The sequence below is a fragment of the Erythrolamprus reginae genome, chromosome 1, assembly GCF_031021105.1.
Source record: "Erythrolamprus reginae isolate rEryReg1 chromosome 1, rEryReg1.hap1, whole genome shotgun sequence".
Classification (NCBI taxonomy): domain Eukaryota; kingdom Metazoa; phylum Chordata; class Lepidosauria; order Squamata; family Dipsadidae; genus Erythrolamprus; species Erythrolamprus reginae.
The window spans coordinates 272,867,504-272,894,211 of NC_091950.1; the positions used below are offsets into that span (position 1 = coordinate 272,867,504).

Here is a 26,708-nt window from a genome sequence, read left to right on the forward strand (position 1 = left end):
CTTTGGGTATTTTTAGAGTTTTGTTTCTCCAAAATGTCATGAATCACTGGAAGGCTTTTAATAGAATTTCTTCACACTATCTAATTTAAGGAGATACTGGCATTTCATCTTCAACTAATTCTACCAGGTGCTGTCAACATGAAATAGCATAAAATGTGCTATTACGTTATCATCTACAGACAATAATAATTAATATTATTATTTTTATTATTTTTATTTTTATTATATTATTATTATTATTATTATTATTATTATTATTATTATTATTATTTATTAGATTTTTATGCTGCCTCTCTCCGAATAATTCAATGTACTCTAGAATAATTTAATTTAGCACAAATAGTATTCTTGGAAACATATCTAATTAATCAATTTTACTTATTTGATTTATACCCTGCCTTTCTGGTCTGGTGAACAGTCAAGATAACAAATAATAACAATTTCAATTTAAAATGAGTGATGCAATAAGTAGTAAAATCATTTAACATTTAATTTTATCACATTCAAATGATAATTCTATTTGAACTTTAAATTAATGCAGAAAAGTCTCTGAAGAATAGATTCTTAAATTATTTTTTAGTATATCAACTCTTTGCACAATTCTTACCTATTCAAAATTATCATATTGAAATATAATAAAAATAGGTGGCTATCCTAATGCCATAAACCATATTTAGTTTTCAAATGTCCTAATATTTCTAAAGGTATATGTCATGTCCTTGGCAAATCTCCTATCATACTAGTCTATTGCTTTAAAATGTTTACAAGAGAATTGATAGATTTTAAAATGATTTTCAATTATTATTTGAATTTTATGTGTGTACCAAAATATGGGAGGGAGCATACTGCTTCCTTTTGCCTTTCAGCCGCACTCCAGGGGACAAACCATATTTTCAAACTTATATACATACATGCATGCATGCATACATGCATGTATACATACAATACATATATACTGTACATACAATTTCTGGAGTTAGTCCCTCTCACAGTTTGAAAAAGATTGGTCATCTCACCTAATATTTTTAGTTCAGAAGAAAGTCCTATTTTACTTATATTCATTGGAATAATTTTAGTCTCACACATCATTTGATTTTGTATCCAGATTACCTTTTGGTCAATAGGAAAATTTTGGTATAAAATTTTGATATAAAATCGAGCAAGAGGCTCGTTAATAGTGTTCTCCCCCAAAAATTTAATGTTTACAGTAAATATTCTTATCGAACAGTCAAAGAAACAACTCTGCACATGGACAACACTAGATGGACAACAGCAAAATCAATGCCCTACATGCTTTGCAAGCAAAAAAGAAAAGCCAAGAGATCAAAATGATCATTTTTTTCTTGAAACATTACAACTAAAACTAAAGAGAACAAGAACATGAAATTTAGAAATAAATAAATGCAACAACAACAAAGGCTATACATTATTAAAGCAGGTATCCTTGTTAGTTTGTTACAAAAGGCTATGCGTAGCAAAAGGTGATTTGTTTGGAATGAGTTGTTTCCTGTTTATTTCTTGCTTCCAGTTTGTTTTCAGCCAGAGGTGATTTATTCGTTTCCTGCTAGCTGGAATGTGGAAGTGACTACTTTCTGCAAATATATAAAGTCAGGCTCATAGCAGTAATGGAGTAATATCTGTCTGAAGATACTAGTTGTGGTGAAAATAAACAGCTGACACTGTGACAGGTTGGAAATTGTTCCTCACTATTTATTTATTTATTTATTTATTTATTTATTTATTTATTTATTTATTTATTTATTTATTTATTTATTTATTTATTTATTTATTTATTTATTTATTTATTTATTTATTTATTTGTTCGTTCGTTCGTTCGTTCATTCATTCATTCATTCATTCATTCATTCGATTTTTATGCCGCCCTTCTCCTTAGACTCAGGGCGGCTTACAACATGTTAGCAATAGCATTTTTTTAACAGAGCTAGGCTATTGCCCCCACAGTCTGGGTCCTCATTTTACCCACCTCGGAAGGATGGAAGGCTGAGTCAACCTTGAGCTGGTGATGAGATTTGAACCGCTGACCTTCATATCTACAAGTCAGCTTCAGTGGCCTGCAGTACAGCACTCTACCTGCTGCGCCATCCCGGCTCATACCTATGTCATAACTCATGTCATAACTATCAATGAAGACCCAAGAGCAAGGAGTTCATTAGAAGGAAAGCCACTGTTTTTGCTTAATTTGACTCTTAAAAACAAGGAAGCCATTTCACTCCGACAGAGAGCTTCAGGAGAACATGGACTCCAACCTCTTTGTTGAAAGAAGGAAGACATTGTTTCAAAGATGTATTTAAATGTTGATACTAAAGCCTATGGTCACCTATTGTACAGTTATTCTTATTCGAACATGACTGTGTTATGTATTTTTTTATATAATTAGATTTCAATACAACCCACATTGGATTTTTTTTATACATCAACATGACTAGTGTAGGGTCTAGATAGTGTTCATTTTGGGACAAATTGTCAATAATAATAATATTAATGGTATTTGTTACATTAATCAAACTTATGAAATCCTAGTATTAATATACATATTTGTTTTAAAATAGTTACTCCATATTTCAATGCTCCATTTTAATGCCAATCACAATATTATTTGAGCTTTCATAATACTGCCCTCTTTCAACGTCTTAATCTTTCCCTCTAGTTATTGCTTTTATTCTATGATGAAAAATATATGTGCTAATATTCCCCCTATTTCTTATTTTGGCCTCTATTCTGGCTTCTAGTCAGGAAGCCATTACTAATCCTAGTGTTAATGCACATGTTTATATTAAGATATAGTCCTTTATTATTTAATTAATTATTTAAATATTTACCATAGCTTTTATTCCATAAGTGGGTGGTAATATCTGAGCAAATATTGTGTCAGCACCACCTGGAACAGCTGATTGGCGGTATTTCTCTGAGACTTCGGAGAGGGGTGGCATACAAATCTAATAAATTATTATTATTAATTATTATTATTATTTCGGTAGGCCAATCCAAACACCGATCAGCTGCTTGGTGGCAAAGACTCCAGTGTTCCCTGGTACAAGCAGTAGATACAGAGCAGGCAGCAATGGTAGCATTTCTGGTTGCTCTGCCTGTTGATCGTTGGGGGTATGGGAGGCTGGAATTGAGCCATCCCTCAGCTGACTGGTAGTGGGTGCATCTTATGGTCAAGATAGAGGGGCGGCATACAAATCCAATAGATAGATAGATAGATAGATAGATAGATAGATAGATAGATAGATAGATAAGTGCTTCTTATGGAGTGAAAAATGCATATATGTGTGTGTGTTTATGTGTGTTTGTTTGTTTGTTTAGTAGACTTATGTGTCACTCATCTTGAGGAAGGCGATCCTAGGCAGTTTACAATCATTCAATTAAAAATGCCATATCAAACAATAAATAGAGAACCTAAATTTAAAATTCAGTTAGAATTAATCTGACCAAGATGAAGAGGAAGGGAGCAATGTGCATACAGAGAGGAGAAGGGGGTCTTATATAAACCATTAACTATCTCCAGAATTCCATGCTCCCATTTGGACCCCAGGCCAGTTGATAGAGCCAAATCTTCAAGCCCATTCAGGGGTAGTTGCAAGAGGCACAATTTTCTAGAAGATGGGAGACACAGCATAGAAGATTCTTCTTCAGGACCCTGCCAACTGGAATTTCTTGGGGGTTTTTTTAATTTAAAAAAATAATTTACAGAGCAGTGTAAACTATTATAAGGAGTGGTTTCAGACAGTACTAAATAAACTTTTATACTTGAGGTGAACTAAAGGTCTCCACAAAAGCATTGTGATTGTCCCCTGGCAAACCACTTTCAGTAATTGGAAGTCAATCACTTTCTCTTCCCTCTTCTCAAGCTGGCGTGAGAAATAAAATCTAAATATAGCACAGGTTATTTTCCAGGCACAGTGACTGTCTTTTTATGGCAAGCACAAGCACTAAAATGTGTGTGAAACTGTGCTATGGCCCCTACTCAATTCTAGTCACTTTGCAATTATCTCACATCATCTCATAAGGCCACAGGACAGTCTGAAAGTGCTGTGTTTTATTTGACTAGATCTCATGTGCCTGCTGCATAATGATTTCTATAGCCCTGGATACTTTAATCAAATAAAATGAAGTGACATTCCAAAACATAATCTCCAGCACAATGTCAATCTTTGAAACAATCATGCTAGGTATGATTATTTCTGACAAAAATCAATATGGAGTAAAGGTATGAGACTACTTTTGAATTAGAGACTAAAACCTTGGAAATTATCACTATATGAAGAATTATGGATTTACCAAGCATAGGGACAGGGATGAGGATTTCTTCTGAAAACTGGAGACAGATTTACAGTTTTGAATTGCCAGGATGTGTTTATTTTCTGTTTATGAAATAGGTTTCTAATCAACAGCATGGAGGCTGGTCAATCTTATTCCTTGTGGCAAATTTTAAATTATTTTTTAAAAGAATAGTCTGAAAGATTTTATTCTTTTATTCTTTATTTTCCCTTTTCTTCTATATTTGATTCTATTTTTACCTTCTCTAATAATAATTCAATTCAGTTTGGTGAAGTGGTTCAGGGACATCATAAATTCTAATCCTGCCTTAGGCATGAAATCAGGTAGGTGAACTTGGGCCATTCACTCTTTCAGAGCCTTAGGAAGGAATCAATGGCAATCCACTTCTGAAAAACCTTTCCAAGAAAACTATAAGGATTAGTCCAGATAATGAAACCAGGAGGGTTTTTTTTAAAAAGGACTCAAAGATAATAACAACAAAATCTAGTGAGTTGAAGAAAACAGATCTTGAATATTAGATAGCAAAAATATTAATAAAATCTCATATTTACTTCTGATGGTTGATCTGAAGCTTTATGGAAAATCAGAAATCAAAATCCAGTCATTGACAAATACTGTAAGAACCTTTAGCACAGCTATAGTAATCAAATTTGGCCTGTCTGATTGAAAAAAAAAGTGTGGAAAATTGAAGTCAATAGAAGACAAAGAACTGGATAAGTTTGTGGAATATCAAGATCTGAAAATAAAAGTTCAAAGATTATGGCAGAAACTGACTATGGTGGCCCCAGTGTTTATCACACTGGATGCTGTTCTCCCGGCGTGTCCCAACCACCCATAATTACAGAGTAATTAGTCCAGAAATACATACATCACATGATAGAAAGAAAACCAAAAGTGTTTATCAACAGAAAAGCAGAAAAAAACTCCCTTTTTAAATGTCAAAGGGATTTTCTGGTACACAGAAGGCACAGATTAAATGCAATCCAATTTCTCACCCAGTAACTGGGAAAATTGAGTCCAATTGCAAAGTCCAGAAAGTCCACACACAGACTTGAACAGGGAAACAGCAAAAACCATGATGTAGAAAACTCATGGCAGAAGAAGGCATAGTAGTCTATTGAGTCTGCTTAAGAGTTATGCATTTGAAACAAACAAACTTTATCATGGTCTTAGTGCCAGGAAACAGAATATACGTATAATAGGTGTTTCATATACAGTAGATGATTACTCCAAGGTCCTTTACTGAGTGAGGATTATCAGCAAGTTCTCAATCATCTAGTTTGCATTTTGTGTTCTGATTTCTAGGTTCTATCATATCTCAAGACCTAAAATTGTCACCTAAACATCAAAAATGTCATTAAAAAAGCACAACAAAGAATGTTCTTTCTGGGCCAACTCAGAAGCTCAAACTGTCCAAGGAGCTGCTGATACAGTTCCACAGAGGAATAATTGAGTCTGTCATCTGCACCTCTATAACTATCTGGTTTGATTCTGCAACCCAACAGGACAGACACAGACTTCAGAGAATAATCAGAGCTGGAGAAAAAACAATTATACCTGTATAGTGCAGGAGTAAAAAAGAAAATATTTACTGACCCCTTGCATCCTGGACATAAATTGTTTTAATTCCTACCCTCAAAACTCCTACCCTCCTACCTCCTATAGAGCACTGCACATCAAGACCACTAGACACAAGAACAGTTTTTTTCCCTGAATGTCATCACTCTGCTAAACAAATAAGTCCCTCACTACAGTACTGTCAAACTATTCACTAAGGCTACACTAAGTTTTCTCATTGTTCTTAGCACCCATCTCCTCCCACTTATGATTGTATGACGTAACTTGTTGCTTGTATCCTTACAATTTATATTAATATTGATTGTTTCCCGATTGCTTATTTGTACCCTATGACAATCATTATGTATTTAACCTCATCATTCCTGAAAAATGTATCTTTTCTTTTATGTACACTGAAAGCATATGTACCCATGACAAATTCTGTGTATGTCCAATCACACTTGGCTAATAAGGTATTCTATTCTATTCTATTCTATTCTATTCTATTCTGTGTAAGACTGAGCATTTGTTGATTAAGATTTGAAATTGACCATTTTTGATACACAGTTGAGGTCTTTTGGAAGTATAGTAGTATTGGTGGTATTTAATAGTTTTACATCATCTGCAAAGAGGACACAGTTGCTTTTTATATTATCACAAAGGTCATTTATGTAAAGAATGAAAAGACTGCCTTTGGGAACACCACTGTTAAGAAGTACAACATTTGAAAAAGCATTTCCTATTTTGACCCCTTGTTGCCTGTTTGGCAGGAACACAGTAAGCCATTTGTGCAGAGGTCCAGAAATGACATAGTATTTTAGTGTTAGAAATAGTTTGTCATGTACCACTGAGACAAAGGCTTTGCAGAAGTCTATGTAAATTGCATCTATTGCTTTGCTCTGATCTAGTTTTTGTCCATATGTTTTTATAGTGTAGAAGTTGTAGATTGTGTGATAATTTTTTCCTGAAACAAAATTGTTTGTTGGAGAGTAGGTTATTTGTCTCTAAGTGGAGGGTAATGGGTTGGGTAATTATTTATTCCATGACTTTGCAGATGACACAACATAAGGAGATTGATCTTTTATTTTTAACCAGGCTGGGCTCTCCCTTTTTGAAGATAGGGATGACCATGGATATTGGCCATGGATTGGGTAGGGAAATGGATGTTAGTATGTGGATTGTGAGATTTTCTTTTGATACAGTCTGCACAATAGTCTCTATATAAGTCAGTCTCATCATTGTGTTGATGTCTTTTTAGATCTTGGCAGAGTTTATGGGAGCAGATTCTTTATAGAATGGATAGGTCAGTTCTTGAGCGAAGTTTCTTGTGGTTATTGTTAGTTTTAGCAATGTAATTTATTGTGTGAATAAATTTGCATTTACAAATGACTCTGGAGAATCAGGGAGACACTGAGCCATCACTGTATTTGAACTCAGGGCCATCTCTTGAGATTTCAATGATTTCACCTGGGGAGAAAGTTGTTGTCTGAGAGTTAATGATAATGTCACAAACTGTAGTGCTGTCATCAGTTTTACTGTTGTTGTCCAGTCGGAAATAAAATTGTGTTTGGATGTTTCTGTTCACATTCAACAGCATCTTTGATCAGTAGGGGGATGTTGTTTATTTGGTTGATATTATTATTATTATTATTATTATTATTATTATTATTATTATTATTATTATTAAGAGCTAATCACAATTTTTACTCTCCAGATCCCTTTTAGAAGAATCTCTGCTTATTAGGGTTTGAAAATGCTTTGAATCCTGTAAAGCATAGTATCTGGGACACTAAACAGACATGTCACTAGAAGGCAAAATCCCAGAATGATGTCTCACTTATTTTGGCCATGTCATGCAGGGGAATTCACTGGAAAAAGCAATTATGTTGGGAAGAGTTAGGCGTAAAAGGAAACTAACACATCAAAGAACGCATAGGCTGGACACCATCAAAGTTGACACTAGCCAGAGGAGAGTGTAGAAAAACTCAAAGAAGTAGTGCAATATCAGAAGATGAGAAGAGACATGGTTCCTACAATCTCCACAAGTTGGAAGCAACTGAACATATAACATCATTATCATTATTATCATCATGGATGCTGATTTGCAAACCAGCATAAATTTAGAATCCAATCCCATAATCCATGGATTTTCTTTTTCAAGTGATATCTGCCTTCATTTCATCTTTCCTCCATTGTACTTTTGAAATGTTGCCAGGGTCTTTAATCAGCTTGGACCCATTTTCCTCTGCAGTGCTTGGGGGATGTTATAAAAATTCACTTCTTCTTCAGCTTTTAGGCCTGTGTGGAGACAGCTTTGTGGAGTCCCTGTACCACACATTCCTATTCTGCTCTGATGGGTCCATGGAATGATAGATGTTATTCAATGTTTTCATATTAAAGAAATATCCAGGCAGTCAATATGTTGATAAACTGTTGCTCGTTTTGTATGACCAGGATTCTGCTCTATCTATTCAGAGTGTCTGATTCAATATCTGTACTCCAAAATATACCAGGTAGCAGTCAAAGTTCATTGTATGTCTCCGGAGAGGGGCGGCATACAAATCCAATCAATCAATCAATCAATCAATCAATCAATCAATCAATCAATCAATCAATCAATCAATAATTTCAGAATTATTCTTCCAATTCAGCTGAGTGTCTTCAGAATATTCATCACATAGCAAAATAATGATAAATTCAGATAAATGAGGTTAATATTTATATAAGTTTCAGAATAATAAGTTGTATAAAAAGTTCCATTTATATTTTTATGGTTGTGATTATATTTTTCAAATTAAACGAAGCATCACATTCAGCTGATTAATTGAACTGCAGAGTTTGCTCAATATAGGATCCATTTCTTTTTCTCCCAGCCAATATATAATTACAGCTAATTTTGTACTGCAGCTCAAATGAACAAAAGTATTAGCTAATTTGCATTTTGCATGTCTAGTTAATTTAAAAGCCCATTTATGTAAATAATAGTTAATTGAAACACAGCATACAGTATATGAGCAGATTAATTCATTTAGTGGATTTTTTTTTTCATTTAGCCTCTCTTTATCAAGCACTACTCAAAAACAAAAAAGCCACACACAGAAGATTTTTAATAAGATATCTCTAAGAATGGGTCTCTCTTACTGGACCCAACATCCCCAGGCTATCTTTCATGCCCAAACTATATTGGTATCCACCCAAAAGTACAAAAAGTATACCTTTCTAGAGAGAGAAAAGATTAATTTTATACCACCCCAATTTTAGAGTGCCAATTTTGCAAATTCAACCATAATTTCTTACTCTGCCGATTCTTAGCTAGGGTTGATATATGGAATTGCCATCTGGGACCAAGAACCACAGATATGACCTTGGAGAATCGGAGGATACTAGTGGCAATTATCAAAATATAAACTGATATTCTTATATATTGTTTCTTTGGGAAGGAAAGAAGGTGCTATAAAATTTTAGGGATACTTGGTAAAATGCAGTTTTTATCAAAGAAGCATTGTGAGATGTATAGTATGTACAGGTAATCCTCAATTTATAACAGTTCGCTTAATGACAATTCAAAGTTACAACAGCGCTGAAAAACAAAAGATTTATGACTGTTTCTCACACTTACAACCATTGCTCCATTCTTATGGTCATGTGATCAAAATTCAGCGTCCCTGAGTCATGTGATCACCTTTTGCAACCTTCTGACAAACAAAGTCAATGGGGAAGCCAGATGCACTTAACAAAGGTGTTATTAACTTAACAACTGCAGCAGTTCATTTAAAAACTATGGCAAGAAAGGTTGTACAATGGGGGAAAATCAGCGGTGGGCTACAAGTCGGAATGCTAAATGGCGCTTGCCGTGGGGCCAGGCACAATTTTGCTGTTGCATGTGTGGAGGTAGCAAAATCACACATGGAGCCACAGGTGCACCCATGTTTCGGCAAGGTTTTTTTGCTTCCACGCATGCCGCAACACGGGTGCACCTGCAGCAGCAAAATTGTGGTGGACCCACAAGAACTTAAGAGCAGCGGTGGCGAGCGCAATTTAGCATTCCAGTTCATAGCCCACCACTGGGGAAAATCCTTTAACAATGTCTTGCTTATCAACCAAAATGTTGGGCTCTGTTGAGGTCATAAGTCGAGAACTACCTGTACTTGTAGTTAGAATTTTCCCTGTGTTGTATTCCTGTAGGGATGCATGATCATTATGTACAGCTTTTCTTTGCTAAACTTACATGCCTTTGTAATAGCACCCTTCTACTTGTAAGCAAGAAGTATTCTTGCAGCAGATCAATGACCCTGGGTCAATTGCTCATAGGAAACAGATAACAAGCCCCAGACTACACTGTTTATACTTTATACTATTTGTGCATGGTGGCTGACAGGTTATTGTAACTGTGCATCGAAATAAAATGTGAAACTGAGGAACAGAGAAAGGTTATAGCTCTCCAAGTGAGTCTACAGCAAGGTCCTCCCTTTCAAATTCACAAAGGCAAGCCAAAGGAAAAGGCTCTGCCAGGTATACCAACAGACAAACCTTTAGCTTGTTTTTCCATATCAACTATCAGACTGTCCCACAGACTATTCCTGAATCAAATTGGTCTCTATTGGGCCAATTTCTCTCTCCTGTCTGTCTTCTTCTATAAATCTCCTTATGAGGAATTTGCTGTGCAGGTCACTCTATCACACATTAACCTTTCTTACTTGCTTAAAAGCCAGACTCAAGTGTGAAGGAATCAATTATATTTATTCAGCCCTATTGTCAATCCTTCTTTTGTAGTCTCCTTCTGATGAGAACTGATTTGTAAAGGGAAGGAAGGGACAATGTCATCAGGATTTCTTTTTTACTCTAGCCTTGGTCTGTCTGTCTTCCTTGCCTTCAAGTTAGTTTTTTCCCCCTTTTTTCTTAGCAACCGCCTAAACAAATAACTTAGCAACAACCTAAACACGTTTCCTTGACAAGGTTTCTCAGAAGTGGATTGCTCTTGGTTCTTTCCAAGAGCTGAGAAGAGAGACTAGCTCAATGACACCCAGCTGGCCTTGTGCCCAGGTCAAAATTAAAACTCAGTCTTCCAGTTTGTGGCCTGTTGTCTTCACCACTACACCAAATTGGCTTTCTTTATCAATTCTGTAGAGTTCCAGTATTTCTTGTAGGGTCTGTTTCTTGACTTGGTTTGCCTCACAGGGTGGACATCAAGCCTTCTGTCTGTCTCTTTATCTCAGCTATTTTCCCTTGCTCAAATCCAAATGTTTTAATTCTTCATTTTTAGATATTTTCTTAGTTTAAGCTAGGTGTTCTTAACTAGGGGTCAATGGATCCCTCAGGGGTCTGCAGATAGATTTCAGGGAGTCTGTAATTTTGGATTCAGGGGAAAAATACATTTTTATTTTCACAACCTCTAACTGAAAACATAAGAAGATAAGAAGAGCCATGCTGAATCAAGCCAAAACCCATCGAGTCCAGCATTCTGTGTCACACAGTGGCCCACCAATTGTCCTTGGGGATCTTGAGCAGAAAGAGAAGGCAAGACCCTCCCTTTTCCCTGACCACCAACAAATGGTAATTAGCCTGCCTTGTTATTGACTTAATGGGCTAATAGGGAAATGCATACATGTCTACATTATATTGATGTCTTTTAATATTTTGATATTTGTGTCTGAGTATAATTGATTCCTTTCCAATACAATCTATATGTATGCATTTTATTTTATCCATTTAAACACATTTTGCATGAAAAGAAGTCCATACCTTTCACCAGATACTCAGAGGGTTCCAATTATTAACCCAAAAGGTAAATAATTCCTAATTTTGCTGCAATGATTAAACTAACAGATATCAGAGTAATGTGACTCTTTAGAGCTCCAGTCTTCATATAGACAGTGGAAGACTAATGAAACAGCCTAACGAGACATAAACAAGCAGTACTCTAATCATGTATTTTTGATTTTCATTCTTTCACAACAGTACATTCAGAATTCAGAAAACAAATGACAGATTAGAATCAATGCATCTTTCTCTCTCTTTCACATTTTTAACTCATTGAAATTTATTGCAAGAGTTGATAAAAAAAGAAAAAGAAAAATGGAGAGTGTAATCTAGGCTAATAATAGGCTATATACCATCTGTCAATAATCAGCAGGATAAATTACACTGGAAATAAATGGTGTGTTTGCTATTTTGGGGGTTTGATTACTGCCGTAGAATAAATATTTGTGTAAAAAATATAGGATCACATTGGAAAAGTAATTTTTCTTTATCTAAAAAAATGAAAACCTTTCCTTCCTTGTTCTTTACTATGCAAACCTGTATAAGAGAGTCTTCGGAGTAGGGGCGGCATACAAATCTAATAAATTATTATTATTATTATTATTATTATTATTATTATTATTATTATATCAATACAACTCAGCAAACGAGATCACTATGCTGGATTTCATATTTCATCACCAGTCAGGCGCTTCCCAAGCACCTAGGACTGCGTGATGTAGCGGCAAATTATGTTTGCCGACCCCAGTAAAGTGGCCTTTTGCAATTGACAGATGGAGATTTTGTCAATTCCGATGGTTTTTAAATGTCCGCTGTGATACTTTGGCACTGCGCCCAGCACCAGTACCAGGTACCACTGGGATCACTTTCACTGGCTTATGCCAGAGTCGTTACAGCTCGATTTTTAGATCTTCGTATTTCACTAATTTCTCTAGCTGCTTCTCCTCAATTCTGCTGTCCCCTGGGATTGTGATGGCGATGATCCATACTTTCTTTTTCTCCACAATCAGGATGTCTGGTGTGTTATGCTTCAGAATTCGGTCAGTCTGAAGTCAGAAGTCCCACAGTAGTTTTGCTTGCTCATTTTCGACCACTTTTTTGGGTTTATGATCCCACCAGTTCTTTGCCACTGGTAAATAGCAGTTCCGGCACAAGTTCCAGTGGATCATCATCATCATCATCATCATCATTATTGTTTTCCTCAGAGCTGTCCTTAGGTGGGGTATTAGGTGGGTGAGTTGAGAGAGAGAATGAGTGGCCCAAAGTATATAATTCTTTTGACTTTGAGTAAGAAAAAACTATAATGGTCTTCAGCAGTAATATAGCCAGTGAATAGGGTATGCCAATCAAGAGCTGCGAGGTCAGTGTTTATGAATTCTAGGAAGCAGGAAATAGCAGATATATATTCAATTGTACATTTGAAATTTCTTCATAACAATGGAGACTGTATTTCCTCATTTGAAATGAGTCTGGTTTTTAAGCTAAACAATCTGTGATGGAATGTGTCTATGAAGGGAGAGGTGTTGTGATGGACTATAGTAACTAACAGGTTCCCAGGAATGAGGGAACGTACTGCTAGGTGGGTAGGTGGGTGAGACAGTACAGTTCAGACTGGAATCATGGAAAGTGAAATATATTTAGAATAGCCATTTCCTAGAATCTCCCAAGGTCTTTATTTTATTTACTTATATCCTGCCTTTATTATTGGTTCAAATAACTCAAGGCGGAGAACATATCCAACCTTCTTCCTATTTCCCCTTACAATGCTGTGAGATTGAATCGGGCTGAGAGAGATTGCCCAAGGTCATCCGATTGAATATTCCGGCTAAGGCAGGATTGGAAGTCACAATCTCTGGGTTTTTTAGCCTGGTGCCTTAATCACTAGGCCAGTGATGGCGAACCTTGTTTAGGTTTTGGTTTTCCCATAATGCTTTGGGGTTTTTTGCACTCTGGGGCTTCAGGTAGCCTCATGAACCATCCGAAGTGCAAAAAACAGCCCAACAGACAAACCAGAAGTGAGTTTTCTGAATTTCTGGTTTATCTATTGGGTGGTTATTGTGCAGTCCGAGGCTTCAGGAAAGCTTTCTTGAAGTGTCTGGAGGTTGAAACGGCATTTCCCAAGGCTGAAAATTAGCTGGCCAGCATACCCCGAGTCTGCGGAGAGGGGCGGCATACAAATCTAAATAATAAATAAAATAAATAATAAAATATGCATGCCCACTTGAGCTGACATCTGGCAATGTCTCACATGCCCTCTAATATGGCTCACCATGCTGCCTGTGGCACGCATGCTATAGGTTCACCATCATGGCACTAAGCCAAACTGGCACTCTGGTGTATGCATTAGGTAGGGCAATATAGATTCTGTTTAGATGGTATAAGCCAAAGACATGGAACTGAACTTTGACTGGATTGTCCTATGTCATTCTTGGGCTAAGTCTGACCTAATCATTCTTTCAACTGTTACCAGTTACAAAACAACAACTATTTTGCTACACTCTTCAGGGGGGGGGGTCAGTACACTTAATGCCAATTAATGGTGAATTTATTCTATTTTTCTCTCATGAACATTTTTATTGAGTTATAAGATAAATCAAGATATAAAATGTTAAAGAAAATAAGAAAACAATGGGGAAGAAGAAAAATGAGGAAGGGTTGGGAAAAAGAAAAAGAAGCATTGACTTCCGACTCTCTCTGTTGCAGGAGAATAGGGCATTAATATCAAATCACAGCTTTTTGTTTTTTCATAATAATATATATGAGCTATTTCTATAAGGAAAAGGTGAAATTATTCTTGATTATTATAAAGATGCTAGTCCCATTTTGCCCTTTCCACTGATTTTATTTGTTTGTCTATCTATCTATCTATCTATCTATCTATCTATCTATCTATCTATCTATCTATCTATCTATCTACCTATCTAATCTATCTATCTATCTTTCTATCTTTCTATCTTTCTATCATCTATCTATCTATCTATCTATCTATCTATCTATCTATCTATCTATCTATCTCTATCTATCTATCATCTATCTATCTATCTATCTCTATCTATCTATCTATCTATCTATCTATCTATCTCTATCTATCTATCTATCTATCTATCTCTATCTATCTATCTATCTATCTATCTATCTATCTATCTATCTATTTATTAGATTTGTATGCCGCCCCTCTCCGTAGACTCGTGGCGGCTCACAGCAACAATAAAAAAATGTACGACAAATCTAATAATTTAAAAACACTAAAAACCCCATTATTAAAAGCAAACATACACACAAACATACCATGCATAAACTGTATAGGCCCGGGGGGGGGGGGGGGTGTCTCAATTTTAATCAATGTTGCTTCAACTAGAATTCAGAAATATATGTTCAAATCAATCAAAACTCTGCCAACAAATATTCCCATTATTGTAATTTTGGCTGTCAGAAGATTGGAAATCGTAGGTCCCTGAAAGGTTTAAAAACTCCAGTCCCAAACCCCTAAAGCTACAAAAACTACATCACAATATTCCATATTGAAATGGCAAAGTTGCATACTGATGATCGAGGGGTAAATGACTTAGCAGTCATCTTTCACCTAATATATTCTGACAAATGGGACTGAATCCACCAGTTTATTGGAAATTAAAAGAACTCTGCATGAAAGAACTTCTGCAATTCTTACAAAGTCATGCAAAGGAAACCAATGCTAAGGTAGATTTGAATCAAGTTGGAAGCTGGCTTTAGTAGATTACTGTAATTTTCAAACTATAAAACACTGTGAAGTATAAGACACTTGTAAGTTTTGGAGAGGAAAACAAGGGGAAAAAATCCGCCTCTGCTTCCCAGCAATTTGTCTCCTTGAAGCAAACAGCAAATAGCCTGTTTCAGTTTCAGTTTCAGCTTCAGCACAGTGTGATAAGCACAAGCAGCTGATTGTCGGTTTGATCGGTCTCCCCACAAATCAGGTTGCATGGATTGCCATAGGCTATTGCCACCTCCATGCACCCAATTTTCAGTGTCTGTATCTAGTTTCAGCCCCCACACTCCATTTTCAGCGTCCACATGGTTCATTTCCCACCTTTTCCAGGCATCAGAGATCAGAATGCATGGAAAATGAGACATTCAGAGGCCAACAATGGAACACAGGGGCCAAAAATTAGGTGCAAGGAAGCGGCAATAGGCAATGACAATCACTGCTCCCTAAAACAGCTGATGGTAGGGAGGCCAATCCATCAGCTGCTTGTGCTAATCAGGCTAGCTGAAGCTGAAACTGAAACAGGCTATTTGCTGCAAGGAGGGATTGCTGGGATGCAGAGGCCAAAGCATGAGGCTGGCAGGTGGATGGGTATACATTTGGTGTATAAGACACACCCAAATTTTCACCCTCTTTTAAGGTGGGGAAGTGTGGTAGTTTGGTCATCCATTTAGCTATTCTTGACCTTCAGGTTCTGTAAATTTTGTAATCCACCTGAATTACCTATGTATGAGTTGGATGGCTATATACATTTGCTTAATAAATAAGAAAATAAATATAAGGTAGAAGCTTTGTTCATCACCTATTGCCTGATCCTTTAAATGGGTCTTAAAAATAGGAAATCTGTCTTTATGCAAGATAAACACCAAAATTCCCTGTGTCCATCCCCTCCCAGCATGTTTTCTCCAAAACTCAGTTTCAAAAAAAAGAGATCCCCCATTTCACTCAAAGAAATAAATAGGAGCAAAAACATTTCAATTCTTGATGAAGCATTTGGAGCATGTTATAACTATGTACATTTATTAAGAAAATATATCATATGTCATGTAGTTATTACCATACCTTTGGATATTGTTTGACAGGAATCAATACTCTTTCTGACAGCTTTATATTTTTATTGCTGATGACATCAAGATATTTTTTCTCTTCATCCTCCTTTTTCTCATCAGAACTCTGGAACTTTTCAATTTCTGGAAAGTGAAGAAAAATTTACCTACAGTTATATTGCTGTTATTGCTGAATACAGTCTTCTTTCCTTCCTTCCTTCCTTCCTTCCTTCCTTCCTTCCTTCCTTCCTTCCTTCCTTCCCTCTGACATTACTCTAGAAACACTCTGCAGCAGTATATACATACACATGCATACACACATATAGACATACACACATACATGAATATACAGTATATTTGCACACCAATCATTTTAGCAAAATCAAGAATCAATAGTCAATTACAGATTATTTTGAATGTATAGTTACTACTAGACTTGTTTTTCTAAACTGAAAAATAAGTAAAATGGGTCCATACTGGGAGTCTTATTACGAGCTTAAAGAATCTATCAACCATGATCGCATTCTAGATTGGCTCTTGTTGTAAAATATAATTGCCTTAAATGCATTTATTTCAATAGATGCATTAACAACTTTTGGGAATATAAATGGTTAATACAAGGTCTATATAGTCCCCAAATTGATCCTCTCTGCAGTTTTCTATTGAAACTTAAATCTAAGATTGAGTTGTTTCTAATTCAGTTTTCTGAGCTTCTGACATACAGTAGTAATAAAGTATCTTAAAAGTTCCTCTAAAAGAAGAAGATATACTGTAGATTAAAATGTCTGCTTAGCCATAAAGTAAATTGCTTCATTGGAAGTTAATTATTATCTCTTTGTGAGATCAAACTGATAGGATTGTTGTGAGGATAAGATAGCTGAACTCTAGGCAAGATACTTCTTTTTTCACTATACCATTCATGGAAGAAAAGTAGTACAGTGTGCAATAAATAAGTAGGACGATGTTATTGAAAAACTCACTTTTGCATATCTTTTGCATATCCTTAACCTGAATATTTTTTAAAAAAAACTGGCACTTTAAAGATTATTTTCTTTCATAACTTGCTTGGAATATATATTTGGCTATATATACACTGAACTGAGATCTGAGCTGCAAAACCTGAAATGGGGAATTGCTGAGTTCTTAATTTGCAAATGCTACTGGAAATCTGGATCAAACTGGTTGCAATGGGTAATTAGTAGAGTCACATTTTTCAAGCACTCCATACCTCAGCAGAGCTATCATTCTTTTTCTTTTTCATACTTCCTTTACCAAGAAGCCTATAGTTGGCTCAACATGTGTGCATGTACGAGTCTACGGAGAGGGGCGGAATACAAATCTAATAAATGAATGAATGAACGAACGAACGAACAAACAAACAAACAAACAAACAAACAAACAAACAAACAAACAAATAAGCAACATTTAGCCAATCTAGAAAGATGGTTAAGCGTTTAGAAGGGGGAGGAAGCATCTGGAGACTCCATGGCTGTAGGCATGACTAGGAAGTCTCAATTCACATGATGGAAAGAATCAATGGCAAACAAGAAAATCAGAATATATAAATCAACATAAAATCAGATCATCCTGGAAGCTGCATGGCATTAACTGTATATTTGTGTTATTTATACCTAATAGATATTTGTTTCCCAAGAACACAGAATAACAGAATTGGAAGGGACATACAAGTTTGATTACAAAGGAAGAGTTGGAATGGACCTTGTAGGTCATGTATTCAACAACCCTTCTAGAAAGCCTCCAGTGATGAAGCTCTCACAACCGCCAAAGGCAAGCTGGTTGATTGTTTTGTCAGAAAATTTCTCAGAAAAAGGTCTTCTTGTCCAGCGGTCACCAATTGGTGATCTGTGGACCATTGGTGGTCCACGAGAAAAAATTGGCGGTTTGCAGAAAAATTATTTTCATTTTTTATATTGCTCTAAATCAGGGGTCCTCAAACTATGGCCCCTCGGACAGATATGTGTAATGAATGGTTGTGTTGCTGCAGAGTGTCTCCCCCTTTGAGGTCTTTTTGTATGGCTCAGGGAGAGGGGACGGAAATTCTGGCTTGGGCTCTGTTTCGCTCTCCTGGTGCAAGCTGGGAAGAAGTGCTGCTGGTGGTGAAGAGCCAAAGGGCCTTGTTCCAGTGGGGCTGGATCATGGCCTGGAACTGGCTGACCATCTCAGCTCACTGAGCCTCTAGGCACCTATACGTGGCCTTGCACTCCCACAAGTCTTCTGTCTGCTTGAAAAGCCTATGCTCGTAGACCTCAGTGATGTGCTTCTACTGAGCCTCCTGCTTGGTCAGATTCAATTTGAACTGAGCTGTTTTGACAACTATTTTTCGTGGTGGCTTTTTAGCTCCAACAACTGCTACCTCTTGGGGCCCTAAAGAGTCTGGGTGGGGAGGTGAGGAGTGGCTGGGATGGGATGGGTGAGTTGAGGCTGGCGAGGTACCCTTCAACATGAGTGACATTGAGTTGGCCACCCTCACCCAGTCACATGACCACCTAGCCATGCCCCACCCAGCTGATCATTAGGCAGATCATATTAATGGCCTGAAGAATTTAAAATTATGAATTTAGTGTTCCCTGAGGTCCAAAAGGTTAGTGACCCTTGCTCAAGCAGAAGACCCTGCACCATTTTAGGCAAATGGTTACCCAATCTCTAATTAAAAACCTCCAATGACACACAACATCTGAAGAAAGAGTTGGAGAGGGCCATGTTTAACTTCCTAAAGACTGCAAAATACACTACATCATCTGGAAGAGGTGACTATCCATTGTCTGTTGGAAAAGCTCCAGCTAAGAGGAAAAAAGTCACTCCATGCAGTCATCTATTCCACAGACTGAAAATACAAATAAATGGTGTCTTCTAAATGGTAACTCCTTTCCTCTTTTCAGTCAGAAACCAGTCATCTGCCATGCAATAGTTTACTGGTAGTCTCTTTAGGAAGTGGCAGGGTAGGTCAAGGGCCCAAAGATGGTAATGGTAATAAAGAATGGGAGATGTATATGATCTCTAGCCACTCTCTGTACTGAAGGTTTTGCATGCCTTTCCTGTAATTTAATGTTTTCTATATTGGATCAATAAGATGAAATTGAGGGTGCCCTCCTAGGAAAACAAATATGGTTTATTTATGAGGAGAAGATGTAAACGGATGAGGCTTTGATTCCACTTGTGGAGCTCTATTAAGAGCAGTGGAAATTGTCAGGGGATTCCCTGTCTGAGGAAAGGAAATACTACTCGTTATCAATGGGACCTTCAATTATCGTTTACCTTGTTTCAGGCCTTAGCAGTGACACTGGAAGGTAAGAAGGTAATTAACTCTGTGGAAAGCTTTGCTCTGAAGTTCTGAATGAACAGTGCCCTCCAATTAATGCAGGAGGGAAACAAGGCAAGCAAAACGTAAGTTTTGTTTTGGGAGAAGCCAAAGCAGAGCAGTACAGAAATGGCAGAAGCAGAGGAGGGTAGAGGAACCATCTTCCACAATAATGGCTGAAATGTTTCACAGCAAGGTGGTTTTGGCACATGCTAGATGAGACTACCTGCTGGATTCAGCAATGGGTGGCAGACAGAGCAGCAGGCTGAAAAGATTTAGTTGCTTTAGAAAATGCTAACAGAAGACAGCAAATCCACACCCAAGTGCCACATCAGAAACAGAAGCTGAAAACTGTAGTATACCTTGCGTAGGTCTAAGGTCATATGGTTGGGCATGCCCAGATGTGATCCATAACTACGAGTCTACGGAGAGGAGCGGCATACAAATCTAATAAATAAATAAACAAACTACACATGGGCGCGCTGTTCATATTAGGCTGTTAGCATAAGTTAGCATGAGTTTTGAACTCTAGGCCTTAGAAACACAGAGCTCTAGGTAGGCCTGAAGCTAAGAAAATGGAAGAAAAAGTATCTGTTTGGCATTTTATTGAATAAAGGTTGCTTCTCTCCAAGGAGACTAAGCAAGCTCATCTTCAAGCAAAACTGAGTACACCTTTCCTTTGGGTCTCCCAACTGCCCATCAAGTGAGTGAAACAAAAAAGAACAGCAGAAGCAACTCCTTTGCAACCTATTTTGAAGTCCGCTAAATATTCAGAGAAATAATTGAACAGGCTGGAGGATGGTAAGCATACAACATAACATACACTTATTTGTCTTCTATCTCGTTTTTAAAAAGCTGTTCTATTTCATGGTAAATTAAAAGATACATTTTACAATGTTCAACCGAATTGGTAGATGCAATCAATTCACATGAGTTGTTGTAAAATATATTTATTCACCCAGTTTTCAGCTCCAAAGGCTATGGTAACAGCTTGCAAATATGATGCTGGGACTCTTCATGCAAATATGATGGTCTTACTGCAGTCTTAAACTTTACCTTCCTCAAGGAATAAAAGTGTCTTACTTCTCCTCCCTCTCAAGGGCCTTGTGACCTCTTTCTGTCTCAACCCTAGCTGCTGAGTTTGTATAGGAAGATATAAGAATTAAAATATAAAAATTAAATAGATGAGCGATAGAGAGAGAGAAAGCGAGAGAGAGAGAGAGAGAGAGAGAGATTTTGTGATTAATAAATAAACAAATAAACAAAGTATCCAGATGATACAACTTAAATTAGATTAAATAAATAAATGAATAAACTTCCCTTTTAGGCTTTTCCCTGTAGAACTGAACAAATCCATAACAGGGTACATTCTGGAACAGCTGAAAAGCCATTTTAAAGGAAGTCACAAGAAGATTAGATAAAAGAATAGAAAATTAATGCACTCCTCTGTGTATGAGTGTAGGGACGCAGTGGCCCAATGGATAAGATGCTGAGCTTGTCAATCAGCAGGTTGACAGTTCAGCAGTTTGAATCCCTAGTGCCACATAACAGAGTGAGTTTATTTTTATTTTATGTATTTATTAGATTTGTTTGCCGCCCCTCTCTGCAGACTCGGGGCGACTTTCCATTACTTGTCTCAGCTTCTGCTAATCTAACAGTTTGAAAGTACAGTACATACAAAATGCAAGTAGAAAAATAGGGACCTCTTTGCTGGGAAGGTAACAGTTCTCCATGCGCCTTTGGCATTTAGTCATGCTTCCACTTAACCAGGGAGACATTTTTGGACAGCGCTGGCTCTTTGGCTTAGAAATGGAAATGAGCACCACCCCTAGAGCTGGAAACGACTAGCATACATGTGTGGGGGAACCTTTACCTTTACCTTACTGTGGATCATAAGTAAGATATTGTTCCTCCCTATCTTCCTGAGTTCTTGGGAATTCTGGGGGACCTTTTCATCTAACTCCAAGCTTCTAGAAACTTTTAGGATTTGAACTAGGATCTGTTGACTGACAAATACAAGCTGGTTGTTCCTGGAAACTGACACATCAGCTTCTAATGATGAAACTGTAGGTTATGATGGCCATTGAGATCCAAATCGCTGTTACTAAGCATTGTGGTCATAAAGCATAGAAGCAGATGAGTACATCACATAGTAATGTTAGTCCTGAATGTGGCAAGCTGTTTTCACATGAAGTCCTTGAGGGACAACCTGCATGTCATCCTCAACCAGTCAGTCATTCTTAATGATGATTAAATGATGAATTTATTTATTTTATTTATTTATTGGATTTGTATGCCGCCCCTCTCCGTAGACTCGGGGCGGCTAACAACAGTAATAAAAACAGCATATAACAATCCAATATTAAAACAGTTAAAACCCCTTATTATAAAACCAAACATACATACAGACATACCATGCATAAAATTGTAAAGGCCTAGGGGGAAAGGGTATTTCAGTTCCCCCATGCCTGGCGGCAGAGGTGGGTTTTAAGAAGCTTACGAAAGGCAAGGAGGGTGGGGGCAATTCTAATCTCTGGGGGGAATTGGTTCCAAAGAGCCAGGGCTGCCACAGAGAAGGCTCTTCCCCTGGGTCCCGCCAAGTGACATTGTTTAGTTGACGGGACCCGGAGAAGACCCACACACTCTGTGGGACCTAACTGGTTGCTGGTATTCGTGCAGCAGAAGGTGGTCCCTGAGATAATCTGCAGGCTGTTTGTCAAAGATCTCATGTGACCACAATCACAACCTCATTTGACTTCCTGTTGGGTCCCCCACTGACTTTGCTTGTGAGAAGTCAGCAGGGAACTTTGGAAATCACAATCACATGACCATGACTTACTGCAATGTCCAGTGCCCAGATTATAATCACAGACTGATACTGTGATAGATCAGACTGATCACAGACTGATACTGTGATAGATGAAACTGTGAAGACTGGTCTTAAGTCCTTCTCATTCAGTGCTTTTGCAAATTTGAACAATCACTCAATGTGTGGTCACAAACTAAGGATCACACATATATACACATACACAAGGTGTCTTCGGAAAAACTGGAGTCTTACAGAGTGACTCCACTATCCAAGTAAAGATTTTACTATGTATGTTCAATGCATGGATGGATGGAATCAGAGAGAAAAAAATGAAGCATCAAGGACTAACATTGTCTGCTCTCCTTTTCTTAGATGTTTTAGCAAGTTTGATCATATTTTTAGGGAAAGGAACTATTTCTTCTTTTTAAAGAATTACTTAACGGTTGCCATGCCAAGATATTGATGTTAATTATACTCCACTTCACTAAACCTGACATTTGTTATAAAACCCATGTCACAAATATCATTTTCCCCCATTAAAAATAATCACTCCTATCAGAAACATACTTTGCTACATTTTGAGGCATGTCAAAACATATCAAATAACATGTTCCTTTCCCATCAGCCTCTTCAATCTACCACAAAATAGAATGAACTTTCCCAGACTGATGGCAATTGGTTTTTATATTAAGGGGTTTTAAATTGTTTTTAACTATTGGATTTGTATTGTTTTCTTGTTGTGAGCTGCTCCGAGTCTTCAGAGAAGGACGGCATACAAATCTAATAAATAATAATAATAATCTCTGACAGCATAGGAATGTTAATAATTACACCATCGTTCTCTGGGCAGTAGAATAGAATAGAATTTTCTATTGGCCAAGTGTGATTGGACACACAAGGAATTTGTCTTTGTTGCAATATGCTCTCAGTGTACATAAAAGAAAATATACCTTTCTCAAGAATCTTAATGATTGTCATAGGGTTCAAATAAGCAATTAGGAAACAAGTTATTGATAATAACTTAATTATGGAGAAAAGGGGTATTATTGATATGCATATAATTTATTGAATATTCATCGTTGATGATAAAACTTCATAATCAAACCAAATTTGTGAAAGCAGTTTCGTTGCCTTCATGAAGCTGCCCAATGCAGTGAAAATTAGAGAAAGTTGTTTAATCCTTAGCTTCCTTGCAAATGGTTCCATTAATCATATGTCTTGAAATGCAAGTCTACAATTACCATATTTAAGGTATTTAAAGTTGCACTAAAGTTATAATGTGACTTACTAATATAGGGCTGCTGTGTAAATACTTATTTAGCTTTACATGCATTGTGATAGATGTGGGCATTGAACTGTGGCAATTGAAGCTTGCATCCCCAGAAAAAAACCCTACTTCAGCCACAATTTAAGTCATTTTAAATGCTTATATAGCAACACGTGATTATACCTCTTCTTTGTTTTCAGGCAGAAAGCTGCTTAAATTGTCTATTCTCATAGGAAATAAATCCTTATATACATGGACATTTTATCCCTAAATAGTTCACTGATGATCTGAAATTCTGATGCTAATCAGAGGATATAAAGTTTGGTTGGAAAGGAAGGACCTCTGATTCTATGGATGGAATATCTGAAGCTTCTACTGCAATGGTTTCAGAAATATGAGGTTATTCTGTAACAAGTAGACATGGATGTAAATTAGTAAGCATAATTAGATTTATTAGATTTGTATGCTGCCCCTCTCCGGAGACTCTGAGCGGCTCACAACAGCAATATAATATTATATTGATATTCAGTGTTCCCTCGATTTTCGCGGGTTTGAACTTCGCGAAATGTCTATACCACAGTTTTTCAAAAATATTAATTAAAAAATACTTCGCGTTTTTTCCCCTATACCATGTTTTTTCCCGCCCGATGACGTCATATGTCATTGCCAAACTTTCATCTGCCTTTAAAAAACATTTTTTAAAAATAAACTTTAATAAGTAAACATGGTGAGTAATAATCTAAATGGTTGCTAAGGAAATGGAAAATTGTAATTTAGGGGTTTAAAGTGTTAAGGGATGGCTTGGGATACTGTTCATAGCCAAAAATAGTGTATTTACTTCCGCATCTCTACTTCGCGGAAATTCGACTTTTGCGGGCGGTCTCGGAACGCATCCCCCGCGAAAAGCGAGGGAACACTGTATTGTTCATTGATATAATATATATGGCCCCTCTTGATAACATAGCGGTTCATGAGTTTATATACCTATTGGAACAGTGCATGTTTCAAAAGACTTTTGGAGAAAATGCTTTTGTAGAGAGTCAAAGAGATGACCTCAGAGAGGCTAGAAAAGAAGACAATTTGAAGAACAGGGGCTAAGCTCAAGAACCAGAGAAAGCTACAAAAAGAGACTTTTAAAATTACAGTATGTAAAGAAGAGGGGGGAAAATCAGACTTTAAAGATTCTATTACTATAGCATGTACAAGTAAAGCATAAGTCCAATCAAACATCTGTTGGGTCTGTTTCTTGATCTCATCACCCTTTGTTTTCCAAAAATTGTAATGTTAATTGAGAAAGACCATAGGAGACATGGGAAAGAACTGTAGAAGGATTGTGGGCATGATCAACATCTCAAAAATGACCAATTTTCTTGGATTGAAAGGTTGCATGGAGAAATACTGTATATTTTCATGCCTGCAAAATTCTGTTAATGCAATCTTACAATAAGTGAGACCTAGTTCTTCTCGCCAGGATCACCTTGAAAGACTTGCAGAAGCAAGGCTGTAACATCTCTCAGCTATTCATTAATGCAGTCCAACTTTTTTAGGTCTCCCTGAAAAGGGATGCCACTGCTTGAAGGAATCTTCTCATTAAAGTTAATGCGACCTGTCCTTTTCATAGCTTCCATGGAAACCTGAAAGACGTCATGCTGCTTTAATGAATATCAGAGAAGTTCTACACTTGCATGAGGTCCAAAGCATTTCTTTTAAATCCTTTTGGAATTGTGCACATCTTTAATATGTTATAATGCAAATGAATTCTTTATACTGCGACACAGTAATTTTTTCATTTACAAAAGCAACCGGAAGCATGAGAAACAAGCTATTCAAATCAAATCAAAAAGGTCAACAATGCAGGAAATTGATCAGAAGAAACTTTAGATTTTCACAGAGTTTTTAAAAATGCAATTGCAGGAATCAGCTCATCCCAATTGACTCTGGCAATATAAAATATAATATAATATAGGTAGTCCTTGACTTACCATAATTCATTTAGTGACCCTTCAAAGTTTTTTCAAACTGAAAAAGTTACTTGTGGCTATTTTTCACCCATTACAGCATTCTTATGGTCATGCGGTCAAAATTTGAATGCTTGACAACTAGCATGTATTTATGAGAGTTGAAGTATTGCTGGAGCATGTGACTTTTATGACTTCTGGCAAGCAAAATCAATGGGGAAGCCAGATTCACTTAATAACTGTATTACTAACTTAACAACTGCTGTGATTCACTTAACAACTTTTGGCAGGAAATGTCATTAAATGGGGCAGAATTCATTTAACAACTGTTTTGCTTAGCAACTGAAGTTTTGAGCTCAGTTGTGATCATAAGCTGAGGATTCAAATTGTACATGAAATTGGCTATTAAGATAAATCTAATAATTTAATACTATATTATAGAAAACATAAACATAAAAAACATTATTCCCTTGCAAAAATAGAATAAATATGTTTTACGGTTCATAAATCAAACCATAGTTTGAGTCATGAGCCCAAGTAACAGTAGAAAAAAATGCATCATGGTTGGAAAAAAAAATCACAAATAAAATTGATTTCAGATGATGAATACACTACTATGAATGGTGAGGGGAGAGGGTTTCATTCAGTTACATTTGAACATAAGCTCACAGCATTCACACTTTTAACACATTTGATGGAAACCAAAAATGATGTGATAAACATATTTTCTGAATTTTCCAATGTAATTGTCCAGCTGAAGAATGAACAAAAAAAGAGAGAATGCTGTGCTTAAAAATGAATGTAATATCAAAAATAAATATACAAAAACTCACAGAAGGAAGAAAAGTCATTTGCAGAAATTCATACACAGAGAAATGGCCTAAAATGTATTACATTTTCCAACTGATGCCAAAATTGGATGAAATACATTTTTTACTCAAACAA

At 36.6% G+C, this 26,708-nt stretch overlaps 1 protein-coding gene across 1 annotated transcript in view; it reads right to left on the minus strand.

Moving 5' to 3' along the window:
• Positions 1 to 26,708, minus strand: part of KHDRBS2 (KH RNA binding domain containing, signal transduction associated 2) — a 472,630-nt gene that overhangs the window by 373,520 nt on the left and 72,402 nt on the right. The window contains exon 2 of the mRNA XM_070733031.1: positions 16,427 to 16,554. Within this exon, the coding sequence (XP_070589132.1) occupies positions 16,427 to 16,554 (128 nt within the window). The remainder of the gene's footprint in view (positions 1 to 16,426; positions 16,555 to 26,708) is intronic.